This window comes from Hyla sarda, chromosome 7 (assembly GCF_029499605.1).
Source record: "Hyla sarda isolate aHylSar1 chromosome 7, aHylSar1.hap1, whole genome shotgun sequence".
Taxonomy (NCBI): domain Eukaryota; kingdom Metazoa; phylum Chordata; class Amphibia; order Anura; family Hylidae; genus Hyla; species Hyla sarda.
The window spans coordinates 56,726,206-56,749,759 of record NC_079195.1 but is presented as its reverse complement, the minus strand read 5'-3'; the positions used below and the strand labels follow the sequence as shown (position 1 = coordinate 56,749,759).

The 23,554-nt window shown below is 43.6% G+C and overlaps 1 protein-coding gene across 7 annotated transcripts in view; it reads left to right on the top strand.

Annotated features, from left to right (window-relative positions):
• Positions 1-22,530, top strand: part of LOC130281665 (alpha-2-macroglobulin-like) — a 95,666-nt gene extending 73,136 nt beyond the window's left edge. For all 7 annotated transcript variants that reach the window (XM_056529126.1, XM_056529128.1, XM_056529129.1 and 4 more), the window contains 9 exons: positions 6,072-6,234; positions 8,290-8,495; positions 9,931-10,146; positions 11,073-11,197; positions 11,331-11,421; positions 15,153-15,221; positions 16,285-16,387; positions 20,139-20,199; positions 22,421-22,530. In XM_056529126.1, the coding sequence (XP_056385101.1) occupies positions 6,072-6,234; positions 8,290-8,495; positions 9,931-10,146; positions 11,073-11,197; positions 11,331-11,421; positions 15,153-15,221; positions 16,285-16,387; positions 20,139-20,188 (1,023 nt within the window). In that variant the 3' untranslated portion in view covers positions 20,189-20,199; positions 22,421-22,530. The remainder of the gene's footprint in view (positions 1-6,071; positions 6,235-8,289; positions 8,496-9,930; positions 10,147-11,072; positions 11,198-11,330; positions 11,422-15,152; positions 15,222-16,284; positions 16,388-20,138; positions 20,200-22,420) is intronic.
• Positions 22,531-23,554: the final 1,024 nt, after the last annotated feature.

Here is a 23,554-nt window from a genome sequence, read left to right as displayed (position 1 = left end):
GGGCTATTTTGTCTAGTAATATTCCAGTCACCTTGCCAGAAACGTGCAGAGCCTGTGTAGACCTGGGGGTCACCATTATATGGACCAGTGTTTTCCGACCAGGGTGCCTCAAGCTGGTGCAAAACTACAACTTGCTGTCCGGGCATGCTGGGAGTTGTAGTTTTGCAACAGCTGGAGGCACCCTGCTTGGGAAATACTAATATGGGATCTACATGTGGGATATTGGTCTGTAGTATTATCCTGTCACTATATAGTGGTAATGGGAGTGGTCATAGTGTGGCTCAAATATTTGTAATAGTGGTGATATTGGTGATCCTAATCTGTGTACAGTGTGCTAGTAAACCCCAATCCTTGAGAAAATCCCTCTGCATCCTCCCTTGTGAATGGCGATACACACACTGGGGGAGATTTATCAAAACCTGTGCAAAGGAAAAGTTGCCCAGTTGCCCATAGCAACCAATCAAATAGCTTCTTTCATTTTGCAGAGGCCTTGTTAAAAATGAAAGAAGCAATCTGATTGGTTGCTATGGGCAACTGGGCAACGTTTCCTCTGGACAGGTTTTGATAAATCTCCCCTACTGTGCGTATCACTGTTGTCTTACATTCACCTTGGGGGTGGGGGTGGACTGGGTGCTGCCCACCCATGCAACGCCATAACAGTTCATCAGCAAGGGCCTCATGTTTAAGCCACCATGGATTTGGATTTAACTAAAATACAAAAGCTTGTGAATGCTCTGCCCTATTATCCCCCATATGCACAGTGGCATCACAGTACTAGTACACCCTGTACTGTGACATCACTGTGTATTATCCCTGTACTGTGACATGACTGTGTGTATTATCCATGTACTGTGACATCACTGTGTGTATTATCCCTGTACTGTGACATCACTGTGTATTATCCCTGTACTGTGACATCACTGTGTGTATTATCCCTGTACTGTGACATCACTGTGAGTATTATCCCTGTACTGTGACATCACTGTGTGCATTATCCCTGTACTGTGACATCACTGTGTGCATTATCCCTGTACTGTGACATCACTGTGTGTATTATCCCTGTACTGTGACATCACTGTGTGTATTATCACTGTATGTATTATCCCTGTACTGTGACATCACTGTGTGCATTATCCCCGTACTGTGACATCACTGTGGTCGTTATCTGTTATGTGACATCACTGTATATTATCCCTCTACTATGATGTCACTGTGCACATTAACACTGTACTGTGACATCACTGTGTGTATTATCCCTGTACTGTGACATCACTGTGTGTATTATCCCTGTACTGTGACATCACCGTGTGTATTATCCCTGTACTGTGACATCACTGTGTGTATTATCCCTGTACTGTGACATCACTGTGTATTATGACTGTACTGTGAAATCACTGTGTGTATTATCCCTTTACTATGAGGTCTCTGTGTATATTATCCCTGTACTGTGACATCACTGTGTACAGTATTATCCCTTTACTATGAGGTCTCTGTGTATATTATCCCTGTACTGTGACATCACTGTGTACAGTATTATCCCTTTACTATGAGGTCTCTGTGTATATTATCCCTGTACTGTGACAACACTATATGTATTACTATTATCCCTGTACTGTGACATCACTATATGTATTATCCCTGTACTGTGACATCACTGTGTATTATCCCTGTACCGTGACGGCACTGTGTATATTATCCCTGTATTGTGACATCACTGTGTATATTATCCCTGTACTGTGACATCACTGTGTGGATTATCACTGTACCGTGACGGCACTGTGTGCACATTAACCCTCTAGAGTGACATCACTGTTCATATGCATATCAACCCTGTACTGTGACATCACTGTGCATATTAACCCTGTACTGTGATGTCACTGTGCATAATAACCCTGTTCTTTGAGTGAGTACAGGGTTGATATTCACAGTGATGTCACAGTACAGGGATAATACACAGTGATGTCACAGTACAGGAATAATACACAGTGATGTCACAGTACAGGGATAATACACACAGTGATGTCACAGTACAGGGATAATACACGCAGTGATGTCACAGTACAGAGATAATACACACAGTGATGTCACAGTACAGGTATAATACAAAGTGATGTCACAGTACAGGAATAATACACACAGTGATGTCACAGTACAGGAATAATACACACAGTGATGTCACAGTACAGGGATAATACACACAGTGATGTCAAAGTACAGGAATAATACACGCAGTGATGTCACAGTACAGGGATAATACACGCTGTGATGTCACAGTACAGGGATAATACACGCAGTGATGTCACAGTACAGAGATAATACACAGTGATGTCACAGTACAGAGATAATACACACAGTGATGTCACAGTACAGGAATAATACACAGTGATGTCACAGTACAGGGATAATACACACAGTGATGTCACAGTACAGGAATAATACACGCAGTGATGTCACAGTACAGGTATAATACAAATTGAAATCACAGTACAGGGATAATACACACAGTGATGTCACAGTACAGGGATAATATATGCAGTGATGTCACAGTACAGAGATAATACACAGTGATGTCACAGTACAGGGATAATACACACAGTGATGTCACAGTACAGGAATAATACACAGTGATGTCACAGTACAGGGATAATACACACAGTGATGTCACAGTACAGGGATAATACACGCAGTGATGTCACAGTACAGAGAATACACACAGTGATGTCACAGTACAGGTATAATACAAAGTGAAATCACAGTACAGGGATAATACACACAGTGATGTCACAGTACATGGATAATACACACAGTGATGTCAAAGTACAGGGATAATACACGCAGTGATGTCACAGTACAGGGATAATACACGCAGTGATGTCACAGTACAGGGATAATACACGCAGTGATGTCACAGTACAGAGATAATACACAGTGAAATCACAGTACAGAGATAATACACACAGTGATGTCACAGTACAGGAATAATACACAGTGATGTCACAGTACAGGGATAATACACACAGTGATGTCACAGTACAGGAATAATACACACAGTGATGTCACAGTAAAGGTATAATACAAATTGAAATCACAGTACAGGGATAATACACACAGTGATGTCACAGTACAGGGATAATATACGCAGTGATGTCACAGTACAGAGATAATACACAGTGATGTCACAGTACAGAGATAATACATGCAGTGATGTCACAGTACAGGTATAATACAAAGTGAAATCACAGTACAGGGATAATACACACAGTGATGTCACAGTACAGAGATAATACACGCAGTGATGTCACAGTACAGAGATAATACACAGTGATGTCACAGTACAGGGATAATACACGCAGTGATGTCACAGTACAGAGATAATACACAGTGAAATCACAGTACAGAGATAATACACACAGTGATGTCACAGTACAGAGATAATACATGCAGTGATGTCACAGTACAGGTATAATACAAAGTGAAATCACAGTACAGGGATAATACACACAGTGATGTCACAGTACAGGGATAATACACGCAGTGATGTCACAGTACAGAGATAATACACAGTGAAATCACAGTACAGAGATAATACACACAGTGATGTCACAGTACAGAGATAAAACACGCAGTGATGTCACAGTACAGAGATAATACACAGTGATGTCACAGTACAGGGATAATACACACAGTGATGTCACAGTACAGGGATAATACACGCAGTGATGTCACAGTACAGAGATAATACACAGTGAAATCACAGTACAGAGATAATACACACAGTGATGTCACAGTACAGAGATAAAACACGCAGTGATGTCACAGTAGAGGGATAATACACACAGTGATGTCACAGTACAGGGATAATACACACAATGATGTCACAGTACATGGATAATACACACAATGATGTCACAGTACATGGATAATACACACAGGGATGTCACAGTGCAGGAAAAATACACAGTAATGTCGTAGTACAAGGGTAATGTGCACAGTGATATCATAGTACAGGGGTAATGTGCACAGTGACATCACAGTCCTAAGGATACTATACCAATTTTGTTTTGTATATAATTCATTTTATTATCGCGTGCATATCTTGTGTCCGTGGGGGCCTCAAGCTCAAGTTTCGCCTAAGGCCTCACAAAGTCTAGAGCCGCCTCGTGTCTGTGTGTGTCTGTCTGTCTGTGTGTGTGTGGGGACGACGACAATGCTACCTAATGTGGGGAACCTGCTTCTACCTAATGTAGGGAGCCTGCTACTACCTAATGGCGGGAACCTGCTACTACCTAATGGGGGGAACCTGCTACTACCTAATGTGGGGAGCCTGCTACTACCTAATGTGGGGAGCCTGCTACTACCTAATGTACCGAACCTGCTACTATCTAATGTGGGGAACCTGCTACTACCTAATGTTGGGAACCTGCTACTACCTAATGTGGGGAACCTGCTACTACCTATTGTGGGGAACCTGCTACTACCTAATGTGGGGAACCTGCTACTACCTAATGTGGGGAACCTGCTACTACCTAATGTGGGGAATCTGCTACTACCTAATGTGGGGAGCCTGCTACTACCTAATGTGGGGAGCCTGCTACTACCTAATGTACCGAACCTGCTACTGCCTAATGTGGGGAGCCTGCTGCTACCTAATGTTGGGAACCTGCTACTACCTAATGTGGGGAACCTGCTACTACCTATTGTGGGGAACCTGCTACTACCTAATGTGGGGAACCTGCTACTACCTAATGTGGGGAATCTGCTACTACCTAATGTGGGGAGCCTGCTACTACCTAATGTGGGGAGCCTGCTACTACCTAATGTGGGGAACCTGCTACTGCCTAATGTGGGGAGCCTGCTGCTACCTAATGTGGGGAGCCTGCTACTACCTAATGTGGGGAACCTGCTACTACCTAATGTGGGGAGCCTGCTACTACCTAATGTGGGGAATCTGCTACTACCTAATGTGGGGAACCTGCTACTACCTAATGTGGGGAGCCTGCTACTGCCTAATGTGGGGAGCCTGCCACTACCTAATGTGGGGAGCCTGCTACTGCCTAATGTGGGGAGCCTGCTGCTACCTAATGTGGGGAGCCTGCTACTACCTAATGTGGGGAGCCTGCTACTGCCTAATGTGGGGAACCTGCTACTACCTAATGTGGGGAGCCTGCTGCTACCTAATGTGGGGGCCTGCTACTGCCTAATGTGGGGGATCTGCTACTGCCTAATCTGGGGGCCTGCTACTGCCTAATGTGGGGGGCCTGCTACTGCCTAATCTGGGGAAACTGCTGCCTACCTAATGTGGGGAACATGCTACCTATTCTGGTAATTTAATGTGCATAAAACATGTGACAAAATTGCTTTGTGTTGCGTTTTCATTTTATATGCTTTGATAAAAAGGCCCATCACAATTTTCAGCACCAGGCCCATGATGATCTTAATCCGGCCCTGCCCGCAGGAGTCGAGTGGGGTCCCCGAAGTGAGGGGCTGCACTGTATTCCCGTCTGTATGGTTTGGGGCCAGGTGAGATCTACTGTATCTCCATCTCTCCATCGACAACAAATACATTTAATCAGCTGATTGCTTTGTGGTGGCGGAGGACACTTTCTCTTGAGATACCTTTAAGCACATGTCATGGACGTTGCAAGACCAGATTATTTTCTTCTCTTTCGTATGGGGAAAGGGGAGAGGAGTTTTTATTATGGGAGTTGTTTTACGTGCCATGCGTGCAGAAATTTAATTTCACTTTTTTATGATGCAGTGTTCTACTGCATCTTGATACTATGTATTATTTTGATTTCTGCCTAATGTTTCTTAAAAATTGTTTAATAAAAATATATTTAAGAAAAAAAAAAAAGAAAAGGACACAATACTGACCCCTGTGGTCCCCACTTGTAACTGTTCTATCAATAACCACCCTCTGTATTCCATTACATTTACTTAATAATAATAATAGTTAAGCTTATTTTGAATGAAATGGACAGTATAACCAGTTGTTTTACGTATAAAATGCACTTTTGGTCTTTAAAAGTTGTTATAATGGAGTCATAGTGAGATATCAATGTATCTTTCAGGATCCTCTGGTCAGAAATGCTGTGTCCTGCCTAAGGATGGAGGCTGGCAGTGTTATTAATGTATACAGCCAGGCTCTGTTGGTCTATGCCTTTACTTTATCTGGAGACAAGGAGCTCAGAGAGGCTTTGATGGACAAACTTGAGGCACAAGTTGTGAGAGGAAGTAAGTGATGTTTATCTATCAACGTGTTCAGACTTAGGCTGCTTTCACACTATGAATTTCTCCGTTTAGGAACTTCCGTCAGAAGTTCCGTCACTACAGCTGCGAAACCAGGCCGTTACGAAACCCCTGACGGCTGTGACTAAATTGCATTGCAGCCTATGGGGTTTTGTAACTGCCCGTTTGCACCCGCATATGCCCGTAATTCATTACGGGCGTTACATAGTGAAGGGACATCGTGGCGGAAAAATTACTGCATGCACGATGTCCCGTCACTATATAACGCCCGTAATGAATTACGGGTATATACGGGTCCAAACGGGCAGTTACTTAGCTAAAGAAATCTCAGCTGCAAACAGATAAAGGGCCACAATAAAGGGGTGTCCTCACCTACTGAAGCAGGATATCTCTATGTTTGAAATCTAGGACCCCTTGTGTTCATGAGATTAAAGGGGGCACAGTGCTGGTGTTTGCTTGAATCGGGTCATGCTGTAATTCCCTGCATAGCCAGGTCGCCGGGGTGATGCAACTCTAAACCAGCACTGGGCCCCCTTCATTCCCACAATCAGTAGGGATCTCACAGGTTGAAACCCTACTGATTACTAAAGGGGTACTCTGCTGGAAAACATTTTTTTTAATCAACTGGTGCCAGAAAGTTGAACAGATTTGTAAATTAAAGTCAAAATAATAGCTTATACCTCAAGGGCCTCACCATCCAAGGTGCATAATGGTTTGAGTGGAAATAAATGTAATTACAACAGCGTCAATATAAAAAATGTAATTAGATATAAAATAAGTTAATAACATTACACATAAACTGGCACTTTATAGAATAATCCCACTGGGCCCTAGTGGGATATCAAATAATATATTATGAAAAAGCTAAAAAAAATCAGAATATGATCCGATAATCCAGTATAGTGGATACAGTCCATTAGTCCGGTAACTATATGAAAGTCCTGTTAGATGGCAAAAATATATGCACTTGATAGAAATAATGCTGAGTCAATATCCAGATAGATGGTATAAACAAATGATTAGGATGGTATTTCTCATCCTAATCATGCTGCTGCTCTGGGCAGTTCCTGATATGGACAGAGGTGTCAGCAGAGAGCACTGTGGTCAGACAGAAAAGAAATTCAAAAAGAAAAGAACTTCCTCTGGATCATACAGCAGCTTATAAGTTCTGGAAAGATTAAGATTTTTTAATGGAAGCAATTTATAAATCTATTTAACTTTCTGGCACCAGTTGATGCATGTATTTCAGTGGAGTACTCCTTTAAGTTATAGCATATCCTATCGAAATGCCAACCCTTTAGGAGATGGCAATACCCAGTAACCATTAGCAGACACCTGAGTCCTAGCCAAGCTTTTCATCACATGGGGAACATTTTTACTTTTTGGCCTTGTTGTGCATATAAATGCACTGACCAAGGAAGACTCTTAGGGCCCCTCAGACCCAACCCCCTACCTAGATTTCTCCACAAATCATTCTTAGCTATATTTATTGCCATATACAAATGTACCCTAAATTGCAAAATGTAGGCTACACCCCAATACAAACCCCATTGTTGTATGCAGAGGTTAGTCTGAGTTTAGTTTCCTTATGCATGTATTGATTAAAGTGTTACTCCGCTGGGGACCCCCGTGATCTTGCATGCCGCGCCCCGTTAAAATCAGTCCGCGGAGCGTGTTCGCTCCGTGTCTGATTACTATCGATCACGAGGTCGGAGCGTTGTGACATCACGGCTCCGCCCCCGTGTGACATCACGCTCCGCCCCCTCAATGCAAGCCTATGGGAGGGGGCGTGGTGACCGCCACGCCCCCTCCCATAGACTTGCATTGAGGGGTGGGGCGTGACGTCACACGGGGGCGGAGTCATGATGTCACGCTCTTTCGCTTACGTGGTCGGGATCCGAAGCTTCCAGCGTTGCCGGAAGCCGTTGAGGTGGGTGCTGCAGCCGAGATCCCTTTGGATAGGGGATAAGATGTCTAGGGGCGGAGTACCCCTTTAAGCATATATTTTGTTCACATACTGTATTTATCTACTATGACCAGATAGAGAACTACACTGGGAACGCTCATCCAAACCTCAATCTGAAGACTCCTACTGGTCCCGAGCTCCCTCAGCAGAAGTGGAGATGACGTCCTATGTGCTCCTAGCTCTGCTTTCTGGTCCATCTCAAGACTTGACCAAAGCTTCAGAGATTGTGAATTGGATGAGCAAACAGCAGAATCCATATGGAGGATTTTCTTCAACACAGGTAAAAAAGTCACATGGGGGAGTTAGATACAAACTAGTTTTATAAATTAGCATTTTTAGACACTGTAAACTTTTAAAACTTTACTATACATTTATTATAACTAACACTTATAAATAAAGCACACGTCTTTATGCTCCACCAACTCCGGCGAGATATTATACCATCAAACAGTCCTGCAAAATCTTTAAAGGGGTACTCCGCTCCTAGACTTCTTATCCAAAGGATAGGGGATAAGATGTCTTATCGTGGGGGTCCCGCCGCTGGGGACCCCTGGGATCTCGGCTGCGGCACCCACCTGTTGCGGCTTCCGGCAGCGCTGGAAGCTCTCATCCTAACGCTTCTCGACCACGGTGACGGGAGATCGTGACGTCACGACTCCGCCCCCATGTGATGTCACGCCTCGTCCCCTCAATGCAAGTCTATGGGAGGGGGCGTGGCGGCTGTCACGCCCCCTCCCATAGACTTTCATTGAGGGGCGGGAGCCGAAGCCTCCAGCTTTTCCGGAAGCCGCAACAGGTAGGTGCTGCAGCCGAGATCCCGGGGGTCCCCAGCAGCCTAGTCTAGTGGCAGAGTACCCTTTTAAGTGACTGCTTGCAGTGACTTGTAAATCAGAGGCAAACAGCACTACAAAAGAAAACACAAAGAAATAACAACATCCAAAACAGAACAATAGCTAGCAAGAGGGAGGGAGGGCAGACTGGGGGAATGCCGCTGCAGCTGGTACAAGGAGGGGTTACCAAACTACAGAAAGCTCGCCCCGACTGGGATAAGTGATGCTACACTTGGCTCTCTCATGAGTGGAACCAGTCATTTACAAATCTGTTTAACTTTCTGGCACCAGTTGACTTAAAAAAAATTTTTTCCACCGGAGTACCCCTTTAATGCACTGGCAAATTGTTCTTCACCATAAGTTATTTGACTTGATACCAACTTAAAGGGGTGCTCCGGTGGAAAACTTAATTTGTTTTCCAATCAACTGGTACCAGAAAGTTAAACAGATTTGTAAATTGCTTCTATTATTGCTGCTGAATACTACAGAAGAAATTATTTTCTTTTTGGAACACTGAGCTCTCTGCTGACGTCACGAGCACAGTGCTCTCTGCTGACACCTCTGTCCATTTTAGGAAATGTCCAGAGCAGCATATGTTTACTATGGGGATTTTCTCCTACTCTGGACAGTTCCTATAATGGACAGAGATGTCAGCAGAGAGCACTGTGCTCGTGATGTCAGCAGAGAGCTCTGTGTTCCAAAAAGAAAATAATTTCTTCTGTAGTATTCAGCAGCTAATAAGTACTGGAAGGATTTAGTTTTATTTTATTTTTTTTAATAGAAGTCATTTACAAATTTGTTTAACTTTCTGGCACCAGTTTATTTAAAAAAAAAAAAAAAAAAGTTTTCCACCGGAGTACCCCTTTAACACACTTTTTTCCTCAGGACACGGTGGTGGCTCTTCAAGCTTTGGCCAAGTATGCAGAGGTCACATTCAGTGACAAAGGAGATGTAACGGTGACAGTAGCTTCCAGGACCGAATTTACTAAACAGTTCCATGTAAATAACAATAACCGGCTCCTTCTGCAAAGTGAATCACTACTGACTGTACCTGGAGAGTATATAGTGAGATCTTCAGGGAGCGGTTGTGTCTACGTGCAAGTAAGTTAACGTTTCCCCTCATCTTTCTTTACTGATCTACCATCTATAGCAGTGGTCTTCAACTGGGCTCAAGTCCTGCAGGAACGCATGGGAACGGAGTTCCTGCACTTTTTCCACAGCAGGAACCCTGTTCCCATTAGCAGGAGTCCTGCAGGACCAGCCCTTAAAGGGGTACTCCGGCGCTAAGACATCTTATCCCCTATCCAAAGAATAGGGGATAAGATGCCTGATCGCGGGGGGCCTCCGCTGGGGACCCCCGGTGATCTTGCACGAGGCACCCCGTTAGAATCAGTCCCCGGAGCGTGTTCGCTCCAGGTCTGATTACTGGTGATCATGGGGATGGAGCATATTGACGTCACAGCTCCGCCCGTGTGTGACGTCATGCTCCGCCCACTCAATGCAAGCCTATGGGAGGGGGCATGACAGCTGTCACACCCCTCCAATAGACTTGCATTGAGGGGGTGGATGCGTGACGTCACACGGGGGCGGAGCCGTGACGTCACTATGCTCCGTCCTCGTGGTCGAAATGGACTCAAGCTGAGGACCTCCAGCGGATCCGGAAGCCGCTAAAGGCGGGTGCTGCATGGTAGATCCCGGGGGTCCCCAGCAGCCGGACCCCAGCGATCTGACATCTTATCCATTATCCTTTGGATAGGGGATAAGATGTCTAGGGGCGGAGTACCCCTTTAAGTGGAAATCTTAAGTGAGTTCCCACACTTTTTTTCCCGAGGACTTGACCCCTGGTCTTCAACCTGCGGACCTCCAGATGTTGCAAAACTACAGCTCTCAGCATGCCCGGACAGCCAACGGCTGTCCGGGCATGCTGGGAGTTGTAGTTTTGCAACATCTGGAGGTCTGCAGGTTGAAGACCACTGATCTATAGTCTTTTTTTTTTTGTATCTGAACCCATTTTCCTAATCTAACAGACAGTCCTGAGATACAATGTTCCTCCACCGAGACAAGAAGAAACCTTTGCAATTAAAGTGGAGGCTCAATCGAGTGGATGTGTAGAAGACCCAGTGACAAAGCTGGAGATCCAAATCACTGCTCAGTGCGTATCCCCCGCTGTCCTATACATGTCTACGCTATATCATACAATCTACTGTATATGTGAATGTTTTTCTATTCCTATGTCAATTTGTCCTGTTGTAAAATAAGGGCGACTTTTTGGTATTTTTACTTAGATATAAAGGTTCTCGGGAAATATCCAACATGGTTGTTATAGATGTGAAGATGCTGTCGGGATACATTCCAATAAAGAGCACAGTGAGAAAAGTAAGTTCCTGGTTTACCCCCTAATTGTCATATACCATAATATAGTGGTCCCTCAAGTTACAATATTTATTGGTTCCAGGACGACCATTGTATGTTGAAACCATTGTATGTTGAGATCAGAACGCTATGGAAACCTGGTAATTGGTTCTGAAGCCCCCAAAATGTCATCCAAAAATAGGAAAAAGTGAGGATTAAAGAAAAATAAGTAGATAACTAATATAGATAAAGCAAATCCTTACATATAATAGTAGGAAAGATCTGCTGGGAGCTGTAAATCACTGTCTATGTCAGTGCTTCCCAAGCAGGGAGCCTCCAGCTGTTGCAAAACTACAACTCCCAGCATGCCCGGACAGCCAAAGGCAACAGCTGGGGGCACCCTGCTTGGGAAACACTGGTTTATGTAGAGGACAGGAGCTTCTTCAGGGTCCTGTACAGTACATGCAATATCCTAAAAGTAACATGGAGTCGCCCCTACCTGTTTTCCAAAGGAGCAGGTAACCCTGGTACAGGTAAAGAGTAGTAAAGAACATGTAGTACCTCCCTGTACTGTAGGGGGCGCTACCAGACATCAGTCAGTGCATACGCTTCAGTAATACAGGTGTTTTACCAGTAAATTGCCCATTCAGATTGGTTGGTTCTTCCAGCCATTGACATGTTTCGCAGATCTGGACTGTCTGTACATGTTGAGTCTGGTTTCAACTTACAATGGTCTAGAAAAGACCATTATATGTTGAATCTATTGTATGTTGAGGCCATTGTAGGTTGAGGGATCACTGTATACGTCATATTTCTAGAGCACATAGCCTTGGCAGCTCCTTTACTACCACGCCATATAGACTTCACTGCTGTAAAGGCTCAATTAGACTTCATATACAGTGAGATATTTTCTCCTTGCAGCAATGCTTTTAGGGAGAATATATCTTTACCTATGGGGTTCAATAGGGTATCCCACCATAGGACCTAAATAAAAATGGTATGGCTCATGGCTGTGTACGTGAACACTCGTGAAGACTTTCCTTCTAAATTACAGCTTAAAGGGGTACTCCCGTGGAAAACAACTGGTGCCAGAAAGTTAAACAGATTTGTAAATTACTTCTATTAAAAAATCTTAATCCTTCCAGGACTTATAAGCTGCTGAATACTACAGAGGAAATGGTTTTCTTTTTGGAACATAGAGCTCTCTGCTGACACCTCTGTCCATTATAGGAACTGTCCAGATTGAAGAAAATCTCCATAGCAAACATATGCTGCTCTGGACAGTTCCTAAAATGGACAGAGATGTCAGCAGAGAGCACTGTGGTCATGATGTCAGCGGAGAGCTCTGTGTTCCAAAAAGAAAAGAATTTCCTCTGTAGTATTCAGCAGCTAATAAGTACTGGAAGGATTAAGATTTTTTAATAGAAGCAATTTACAAATCTGTTTAACTTTCTGGCAACAGTTGATTTGAAAAAAAAAAAGTTTTCCACGGGTGTACCCCTTTAACTCCTTAAGGACGTAGGGCGTACCTGTATGCCCTACCCCCGGTCCCGGTGTTTAAAACGGGTTCATGCCGTGACCCCGCATCACACCGGGTCGGTCCAGCGTGTGGCATCGATCGTTGTGCCGCGTGCTGTTAACCCTTCAGACGCGGCGATCAAAGTTGACCGCCGCATCTGAAAACGAAAGTAAACGCTTCCCGGATGCTCAGTCAGTCAGATAAAATCGCGATGTTCCGATCAGATGGGACGCAGGCGGAGGTCTACTTACCTGTCTCCGCGGCGTCCGATCGTCGATTGATTGCTCCAAGCCTGAGCTACAGACTTGAGCAATCAAGCCCCTATCTCACTGATCCGTGCAAAGCTATGGCTCTGCAGGGATCAGCATAGGAGATCAGTGTTTGCAGTGTTATAGGTCCCTATGGGAGCTATAACACTGCAAAAAAAAAGTGAAAAAAAAAAAATAAAGTTAACAAAGGTCATTTAGCCCCTAATAAAAGTTTGAATCACCCCCCTTTTTCCATAAAAAAAACCGTGTAAATAAAAATAAACATATGTGGTATCGCCGCGTGCAAAAATGTCCGAACTATAAAAATATATTGATAATTAAATCGCACGGTCAATGGCGTACGCGCAAAAAAATTCCAAAGTCCAAAATAGTGTATTTTTGGTCACTTTTTATATCATGAAAAAATGAATAAAAAGTGATCAAAAAGTCTGATCAATACAACAATGGTACCAATAAAACCTTCAGAAAACGGCGCAAAAAATGAGTCCTCATACCGGCCCATACACAGAAAAATAAAAAAGTTATAGGGGTTAGAATGAGAATTTTTAACATATACATTTTCCTGCATGTAGTTGTGATTTTTTCCCGAAGTACGACAAAATCCAACCTACATAAGTAGGGGATCATTTTAATCGTATGGAGCTACAGAATAATGATAAGGTGTTATGTTTACCGAAAAATGCACTGCGCAGAAACGGAAGCCCCCAAAAGTTCCACAATTACATTTTTTCTTAAATTTTGTCGCACAATTAATTTTTTTTCCATTTCGCCGTGGATTTTTGGGTAAAATGAGTAATATCACTGCAAAGTAGAATTGGTGGCGCAAAAAATAAGCCATAATATGGAATTTTATGTGCAAAATTGAAAGCGTTGTGATGAGGAAAAAATGAAAATGCAAAAACAGAAAAACCCTGCGTCCTTAAGGGGTTAAAGGGCTACTCCGCTGAAAACATTTTATCCCCGCGAACTCAGGGCCGGCAGCAGTGTGCCCCCTCCCATAGACATGAGTTGAGGGGGTGTGGCAGCTGGCATCACCAGTCAGGGCACCAAATGACAGGGGTGCTGCAGCGGAGATTGCGGGAGTCCCCAGCGGCAGGGGATAAGATGTTTTCAGCGGAGTACCACTTTAATACAGAGAATGCCACAAAAAAATGTGTATGACTATATGTATATACTGTAAAATCAGAGGCATAAGGAAGAACAGTTAAGGAACTTTTCAGAGCAGGAGAGATTTGCTATGGGGATTTGCTTGTACTCTGGACAGTTCCTCATATGGACAGAGGTGTCAGCAGAGAGCACAAACTAAAAAGAATTCCAGAAAGAAATTCAACTTCCTGTGGAGCATACAGCAGCTGATAAGTACTGGAAGGTTTAAGATTTTTAAATAGAAGTAATTTACAAATCTGTTTAATTTGGTGGCACCAGTTGATTTAAAAAAAAAAAAAAAGAGTACCCCTTTAAGTTGTAATAGTCTCCAGTGATATCATTCTAGAGTTGAGATGGATGACTAAGTTGAAGACTTGCAGTAAGTCAGGGCGATTATTTTATAGACTCGAGAATAGGGATCGACCGATATCGGCCCCATTGCCTCCCCCATCCCCGGTTTAATAATTACCGGGCCCGGGGTCCACTCTACATCTGGCTCCGGTGGCGTCCTCCTGAGCTGTCACTGTGCGCACTGACGGTGAAATCACGTCGCGTCACATCATTCGTCATTGCGCACAGCGTAACGCAGGACGCAGCAGGAGCCAGAAGTAGTGTGGACCTTGGCCCCCGGGAACAGGTAATTATAAAACCGGGGATGGGGGAGGCAATTGCCGATACCGATAATGTCCAAAATCGTGATTATCGGACGATAATATCGGCCAAACCAATAATCTGTCGATCCTTACTCGAGAATAATAGAATTTTTGAAGGTTTGCTCATCTCTAACTATAACCTGAACTTTGATCCTTTTTTCTTCACAGTTAGAAAAGGAGAAATTGATAAAAAGAAGTGAAATCCAGATTGACATGGTGACCTTGTATCTGCAGGAGGTGAGATCACATACATGACATTCACTAGAAGAGCAGCTGATAAGTACTGCTAATGCTTGTCTATATTATATATATATATTTGGAGAACCTCCACTGCAGTTTTTGAGCCAAAGCCAGAAGTGGATTCAAAAGGAATAGGACATATAAAGGAAGGACTTACAGTGACCCCCCCGATCTACTATGGCCCCGACATACGATCATTTCAACATACGATGGCCTCTCAGAGGCCATCACATGTTGAAGGCAGCATCAACATACGATGCTTTTGTATGTCGCGGCCATCACATAAACGGCTATCCGGCAGCGCAGACTGCTTCAGCTGCCACCGGATAGCCGTTTACAGTGCCCCATGTGGTCCGCTGACGATCACTTACCTGTCCTCAGGCTCCGGAGCGTCCTCTTCGGGATCCCCTGCATCGTCAGCGCTCTCCATCGACGTCATCACGTCGCTGCGCACGCCGTCCCGTCATCCAATAGGAGCGGCGTGCGTAGTGACGTGATAGCGGCGACGGAGAGCGAGGACGCCGGGGAAGCAGAGGCCTTGCCAGAGTGTCGGGGACACCCCGGGGACGCGGCAACAGCGATGGACGGCGACATCCGGGGCAGCGGTGACGAGCGGTGATGGTCCGGAGCTGTGGGGCCAGGTGAGTACAACTTCCTATACCAGTGGTCTTCAACCTGCGGACCTCCAGATGTTGCAAAACTGTTGTGGTGTTGTAGTTTTGCAACATCTGGAGGTCCGCAGGTTGTAGACCACTGTCCTATACTTTACATTGCACGGATCCCTCAACATACGATGGTTTCAACAAACGATGGTCCATTTGGAACGGATTACCGTCGTATTTTGTATTTTGAGGGACCACTGAATACTTCTCTGTTTTACTGGATCCACTTCTAGCTGAAAAAATGCAGTGGAAGTTATCCAAAAAACGCCATAAAAAAATCTGTGTAGAAACCTACCTTAAATGTGCTGTTATGCAACCATTTTCCCACCTTGAGGTATAGCTAACACAATGGATTTCTGACTCCAGATCAGCCATATTCACCAACTTTTTCTTTGTAGCTGGGACAAGACTCTGTCAATCTTTCATTCTTTGTTGAACAAGATAATAAAGTCGAGGACCTGAAACCAGCCATAGTGAAAATCTACGATTACTATGAGACAGGTAAGATGGGATTAGAAAACTGTAAGACAGTGGTCTCAAACTGTGGCCCTCCAGATGTTGCAAAACTTCAACTTCCAGCATGCCCGGACAGCCAACGGACAGCTCTCTGCTGACACCTCTGTCCATGTCAGGAACTGTCCAAAGCAGGAGAGGTTTGCTGTGGGGATTTGCTCCTACTCTGGACAGTTCCTAAAACGGACAGAGGTGTCAGCAGAGAGCACCTTGGTTAGACAAAAAAGAAATCCAAAGAGAAAAGAACTTCCTCTGGAGTATACAGCAGTACTGTAAGGATTAAGATTTTTAAATAGAAGTAATTTATAAATCGGTTTAACTTTCTGGCACCAGTTGATTTAAAAAAATATATATATATATTTTTTCCACTGGAGTACCCCTTTAAGCCAAACCCTTATAGCAGCAAAAAGTTGAATGTCCAAATGGGCTTTATATGGGCACCTCATTAAAACCAATCTTTGCTATTGCACTCCTTATGATAAATAAAAAAAATCTTTCTAAATCTTTTCTACATTGTTTAAAAAAAAAAAAATGAAGTTTTCTGTGTTTTATTTTGTGTTTAGAAAAGCTGCCACTAGGTGTCTCCATACTTGTCCAAAGCACATCCCCCCCCCCCCCTTCTCATGCACAAAGTTGGAACTTCTGTTGGCCTGACAGAAGTCAAAAATAAGAAAATGCTGTCTGGAATGCTGAGGGGGGTGTGTGTAGCCTTATCCAATCATAGCCCATCTCACACTGAACTGCTCTGGGCTGTGTGTAGCAGAGTGAGGGAGGAAGTTCTCCCCTGTATGGCTTCATATGATGTCACGCCTGCTGGGGAACGCCCCTTCCCAGTCTGTGAATCTGACTGAGACTGAGCAGAAAATACAGAGGAATATCAAGGTGGAAAACTAACAAATAATAAAAATAAAGGCAGGGGGTGGTTTATCATGATGGGGGCAGAGAACTGGGGGGATTATAAAATTTAACAAGATCGTGGGACATACTCTATAACTCGTGAAGAACGTTCAGAAGAACCCTTCAATTTCTTCTATTCATCTTGTTGGTTCTTGTACATTTCATGTGGATCCTTACATGGATAAACACTTTCTAGGCTCACACTGCCTGTTGTGCTCTGACTGGTTCAGGGTCTGCTCGGGTTTTTTTAATTTTATTTTTGCGTAAAATGGACCCTAAACGGGCCGGAGCACAACTGACACCGCCAGGTCCAGATTTAATCCCAGTAAGTAGAATGGGGTCCATCAGATGTACCGTATTTTTGGGGAGTTGAGCGGAATAAAAAGATTGGTCATGCAGTATTTTTTTCTCCACTAAACCCCCATCTTTCCAATGGAGCAACCCTTTAACTCCCTGTGAACTGAGTATACAGAAATATATGAGATCTATAGGTTTCCCAGCCTATGTGGCAAGTCACATTTAGCACAACCGCAGCAGGTTTCTCGCAGCCAAAATTCCACTTGCGTTTTTCCATGGAGGAAATTCTGCTTATGTAATTTCGCAAACAAAAAAATTTGCAAGCAAAATTTAAGCTACGGGAAACCTGCTGTGATGTGCTATGTGTGACCCTACCCTAAAGGAAAGCAAGCGTGTGTTATACAAAGTCCTACAGTGTCTTAGGCTATGTTCACACACTATGCCAGAAAAATGTCTGAAGGTTTCATACTCATATTTGCCTGTAAAAATTTACTTTTCCAAAGCCAAACGAGTCTCAAAATACTGTGTGTGCACATAGCCTTAAAGGGCAGACATATGTATACATGATATTAAAAACAAATTCTAGTTTGGTTCATCTAAGGGACCAAGAAATGGCAGAATTGTTTATTTTCTCTCGATTGCCCTTATAGTAAAAGTTCATTTTAATGAAATACTTGTGTGTATTGAAAAATGTCAGCAAAACATTTAATAAAGTTTTATATTTATGTAAAAATAAAAGATAAAATATTGGCAGTGAAAGGGTTAAATTAGTGGTAGTCTCACTGGTTCCTTGCTTAAAATTGGAAGAATAACAGGAAAATATATGTAATTTTTACAAAGGTACAAGTATGCCATATGTGAACCTCAGAGGTGTACGGTAATCTATTAGGATTTGAATGTACTTGAGGCATAAAGGGGCCTACACTGGTCATTGGGAATCCAAAGATGCCTTGTATATGTTGAGCATGAGCATCTTATAACCTCTGGGAAATCAGAGGGAGGAATCTTAAAGGGGTACTCCGGTGGAAAACTTTTTTTTTTTTTTTTTCTTTTTAAATCAACTGGTGCCAGAAAGTTAAACAAATTTGTAAATTACTTCTATTAAAAAAATCTTAATCCTTCCAGTACTTATTAGCTGCTGAATACTACAGAGGAAATTCTTTTCTTTTTGGAACACGGAGCTCTCTGCTGACATCATGTCCACAGTGTTCTCTGCTGACACCTCTGTCCATTTTAGGAACTGTCCAGAGCAGCATATGTTTTCTATGGGGATTTTCTCCTACTCTGGACAGTTCTTAAAATGGACAGAGATGTCAGCAGAGAGCACTGTGCTCGTGATGTCAGCAGAGAACTCTGTGTTTCAAAAAGAAAATAATTTCCTCTGTAGTATTCAGCAGCTAATAAGGACTGGAAGGATTAAGATTTAGTAATTTACAAATTTAAGAAGAAATGTGCAAAAAGCCAGCGGTATGTAGAACTTCACCTTTATTGTATTCCTAGATAAAACCTCAACATGGAAACATCTCAAATAACAATCGATAAAACCTCCTGGACAAGCAACATGACGCGTTTCAGGTCATGTGACCCTTCATCATGCATCTGATGAAGGGTCACATGACCTGAAACGCGTCATGTTGCTTGTCCAGGAGGTTTTATCGATTGTTATTTGAGATGTTTCCATGTAGAGGTTTTATCTTGGAATACAATAAAGGGGAAGTTTTGCATACCGCTGGCTTTTTGCACATTTCTTCTTACGTTGGAGGCTTCATATTGCCGTGCGGAGGATCGGGTGAGCTGACATCTCTCGTAATCACATAATTTACAAATCTGTTTAACTTTCTGGCACCAGTTAATAAAAAAAAAAAAAAAAAAAGTTTTCCATCGGAGCACCCCTTTAACATTTGACAATGGCTCACTGACTACTTTATTAGGTACACCTTGCTAGTCCCGGGTTGGAGCCCCTTTTGCCTTCATTCTTTATGGCATACTTTCTACAAGGTACTGGAAACATTCCTCAGAGATTTAGCTTCACACAGACAAGATGACATCACACATTGCTGCAGATTTGTTGGCTTTAAAGGGGTACTCCAGTGGAAACTAAATGTTTAAAATCAACTGGTGCCAAAACGTTAAACAGATTTGTAAATTACTTATATTTAAAAATCTTAATCCTTTCAGTACTTATCAGCTGCTGTATGCACCACAGGAAGTTCTTTTCTTTGCGAATTTCCTTTCTGTCTGACCACAGTGCTCTCTGCTGACACCTCTGTCCATGTTGGGAACTGTTTAGAGCTGGAGAGATTTGCTATGGGGAATTGCTTGTACTCTGGACAGTTCCTGACATGGACAGAGGTGTCAGCAGAGAGCACAGTGGTCAGACAGAAAATAACTATATAACTTCCTGTGGAGCATACAGCAGCTAATAAATAGAAGTAATTTACAAATCTGTTTATTTTTCTGGGACCAGTTGATTTAAAAAGAAAATTCGACCAAAGTGTACCCCTTTAATAAACGTAAGTTATTCATTTGTTTTCTTGTCTTTCAGATGAACATGCAGTTGCAGAATACAATTCCCCTTGCATTGGACAAAACTAATACAAATAAAGGTAACAAAAACAATCAAAACTCATTATATGTGCACGTTTGTTAGCATTTTTACTGGGCCAGTGTATCTAGAAAGAAAATGATGCAAAAAACGATGTAACTCTGGACAGTTCCTGACTGGACAGAGGTGTCAGCAGAGAGCACTGTGGTCAGACAGAAAAGAAATTCAAAAAGAAAAGAACTTGCTGTGGAGCATACAGCAGCTGATAGGTACTGGAAGGATTAAGATGTTTAAATAGAAGTATGAATTCGGGTAGAAAACAGACATGGTGCACATCTACAATCTTGTATAATTATCTGATTGCTTCTCAGCATAATATCAAAAACTAACAGGTTGTTAGTATACATTTTTGATCAAAAAGTACAACCACTGGCCACGTCAAGGCCACCTATCCAGAGTGGGTCCCTAACGTCCCTAGCATAAAATGGCGTAGTACTGGGCGGCAACCACCACCACCGCGACACCAGTGCCCACGGGGGGGAATGACCCACTGGCAAAGCGGCCCCAACGCCACTCCAACCAGTCTATAGGCCGCACCTCCCCGCAGACACGGCGCCACGGCAGCAACGGACACCGCACAGCACCACACCAATGGGAACAGGATGTTATAGCTCACTTACCATGCTCTCCCAGTCAGACTGGGAGGCTGCTAGGAAAGAAATGGCCCTTGTGTAGCTAACTACTACTTATATAGGGTTGGGCTGAGAGGGTGGGGAAGAGTGCAGACACATGTTCAAACAAAAAAATGAGGGGATAGAAAACACAGTGGTGCTGTGTCTGCGGGGAGGTGCGACCCATAGACTGGTTTGAGTGGCATTGGGGCCGCTCTTCCAGTGGGTCGTTCCCCCTGTGGGCACTGGTGTCGCAGCGGTGGTGGTCGCCGCCCAGTGCTACGACATTTTATGCTAGGGACGTTAGGGACCCACTCTAAATAGGTGGCCTTGACGTGGCGAGGGGGCTTTGTACTTTTTGATCAAAACGTATACTAACAACCTGTTAGTTTTGATATTATGCTGAGAAGCAATTGGATCATTGCACAAGATTGTAGATGTGCACCATGTCTGTTTTCTACCTGAGTACACTTTAAATAGAAGTAATTTACAAATCTGTTTAACTTTCTGGCACCAGTTGATTAAAAAAAAATGTTTTCCACTGGAGTTTTCCTTTAAGAACAGATGGGGAGAAGAATGTGTTTATGTGCTTCACTCCTCAGATTGCCGTGGTCTCTGGTCAGTTGCACTAGACAGGCTCCATAGACCAGTGTTTCTCAGCCAGGGTGCCTCCAGCTGTTGCAAAACAACAACTCCCAGCATGTCCTGACAGCCAAAGGTGTACTATAGTGGTACATGCACTTTATTGTGTTACTACCCCTTTTGCATTGCTGGTAGTTATCATTGCCTGCTGGGAGTTTTACTGCTGCCCCAGCTACAGAGCCACAGGTTGCATATTATTGATCTATAGCACAACCTGCTGGGAGATTTGGGTTAGTTTTGGTTTCAGTTTTCAGCACTTCCTAAATTTTCGGTTTCGGCCCAGAATTTTAATTTTGGGTGCACTACTACTCTTTATGTAACTCCAGTGCTGCTCGTGGGGCTATGCTGTATACATAATTCCCAATAAAGTCAATGAAGGTTACGCAAAATTATTGCTTTGGCTTTCCTGACCACCTCCAGTGGCTGCAGACCGGCCAGGGGTGGACAGAAAACCCAATTGATGAGATGGGAATATGCCTTTAAAGGGGTACTCTGCTGCTCAGTGTTGGGAACAAATTGTTCCGAATGCTTAGAGCCAGCGCCGGGAGCTCGTGACGTCATGGCCCCGCCCCTCATGACATCACACCTTGCTCCCTCAATGCAAGTATATAGGCTGTCACGCCCCCTCCCATAGACTTGCATTGAGGGGGCGGGGGGTGACGTCATGAGGGGTGGGGCTTTGACGTCACAAGCTCCCGGTGCCGACTCTAAGCATTCGGAACATTTTGTTCCAAACGCTGAGCAGCGGAGAACCCCTTTAATGTGTCTGAAAGACTGAGATGCTTTAGCCAATTCTCTATATACATTCATACATTGTATACCAGCTTGTCGGTCATCGTACCTTGCAGATATTGAGGTCATTCTAGGGTAAATAAAAAGTGTGAGAATTTGGGATGCAATGTGACAATGCTGAGGAAAAATGTTATGTTACTTAACATCTAAATCTTATATTATTTCCTCTTATTCCAGGTAACCGACTATATGTGCAATGTCGGCACGTCTACAGGCTTCAGAGCAGAAGTTCAATACCAGATTCATAAAAACCTAAATAAATAAAACATTTAGTTATATATGTAAAAGATGTCATGTCTTTTGTCTTACCTAAAACAATTCTTACTACACTCCAAAGGCGCTATAGTGTCCCTCCACAATATGTCATTAGATATGGCCACAAGTTAGAAAGTACAAAGGATGAAATATGAGGTTAGGATATGAGGACGGGATATGAGGACGGGATGTGAGGACGGGATGTGAGGACGGGATGTGAGGACGGGATGTGAGGACGGGATGTGAGGACTGGATGTGAGGACGGGATATGAGGACGGGATATGAGGACGGGATATGAGGACGGGATATGAGGACGGGATGTGAGGACGGGATGTGAGGACGGGATGTGAGGACGGGATGTGAGGACGGGATGTGAGGACGGGATATGAGGATGGGATATGAGGACGGGATATGAGGACAGGATATGAGGTTGAGATATGAGGACAGGATATGAGGACGGAATATGAAGACGGGATATGAGGATGGGATATGAGGATGGGATATGAGGACGGGATATGAGGATGAGATATGAGGACGGGATATGAGGTTGGGATATGAGGACGGGATATGAGGACGGGATATGTGGATGGGATATGAGGACGGGATATGAGGACGGGATATGAGGTTGAGATATGAGGACGGGATATGAGGACGGGATATGAGGTTGAGATATGAGGACGGGATATGAGGTTGAGATATGAGGACGGGATATGAGGACGGGATATGAGGACAGGTTATGAGGTTGAGATATGAGGACGGGATATGAGGACGGAATATGAAGACAGTATATGAGGATGGAATATGAGGTTGGGATATAAGGACGGGCTAGGAGGTCAAGAGCGGCTAGTAAAAAGCTGGAACTGAAGCTACATAACCTGATGCAGCTACAGTCAAGCTCAACTATGAGTAAATGCACTTTGGCTTTGACCCAAACAAAAAACATTGATACCCATAATGCAAAAAGTCTGCTTTTATTTTATATAAAGAAGAGACATCGCAAATACAAATTTATCTTAGGTCGGATTCATAATATTCTGGTCAGTATTTTTAGCCAAG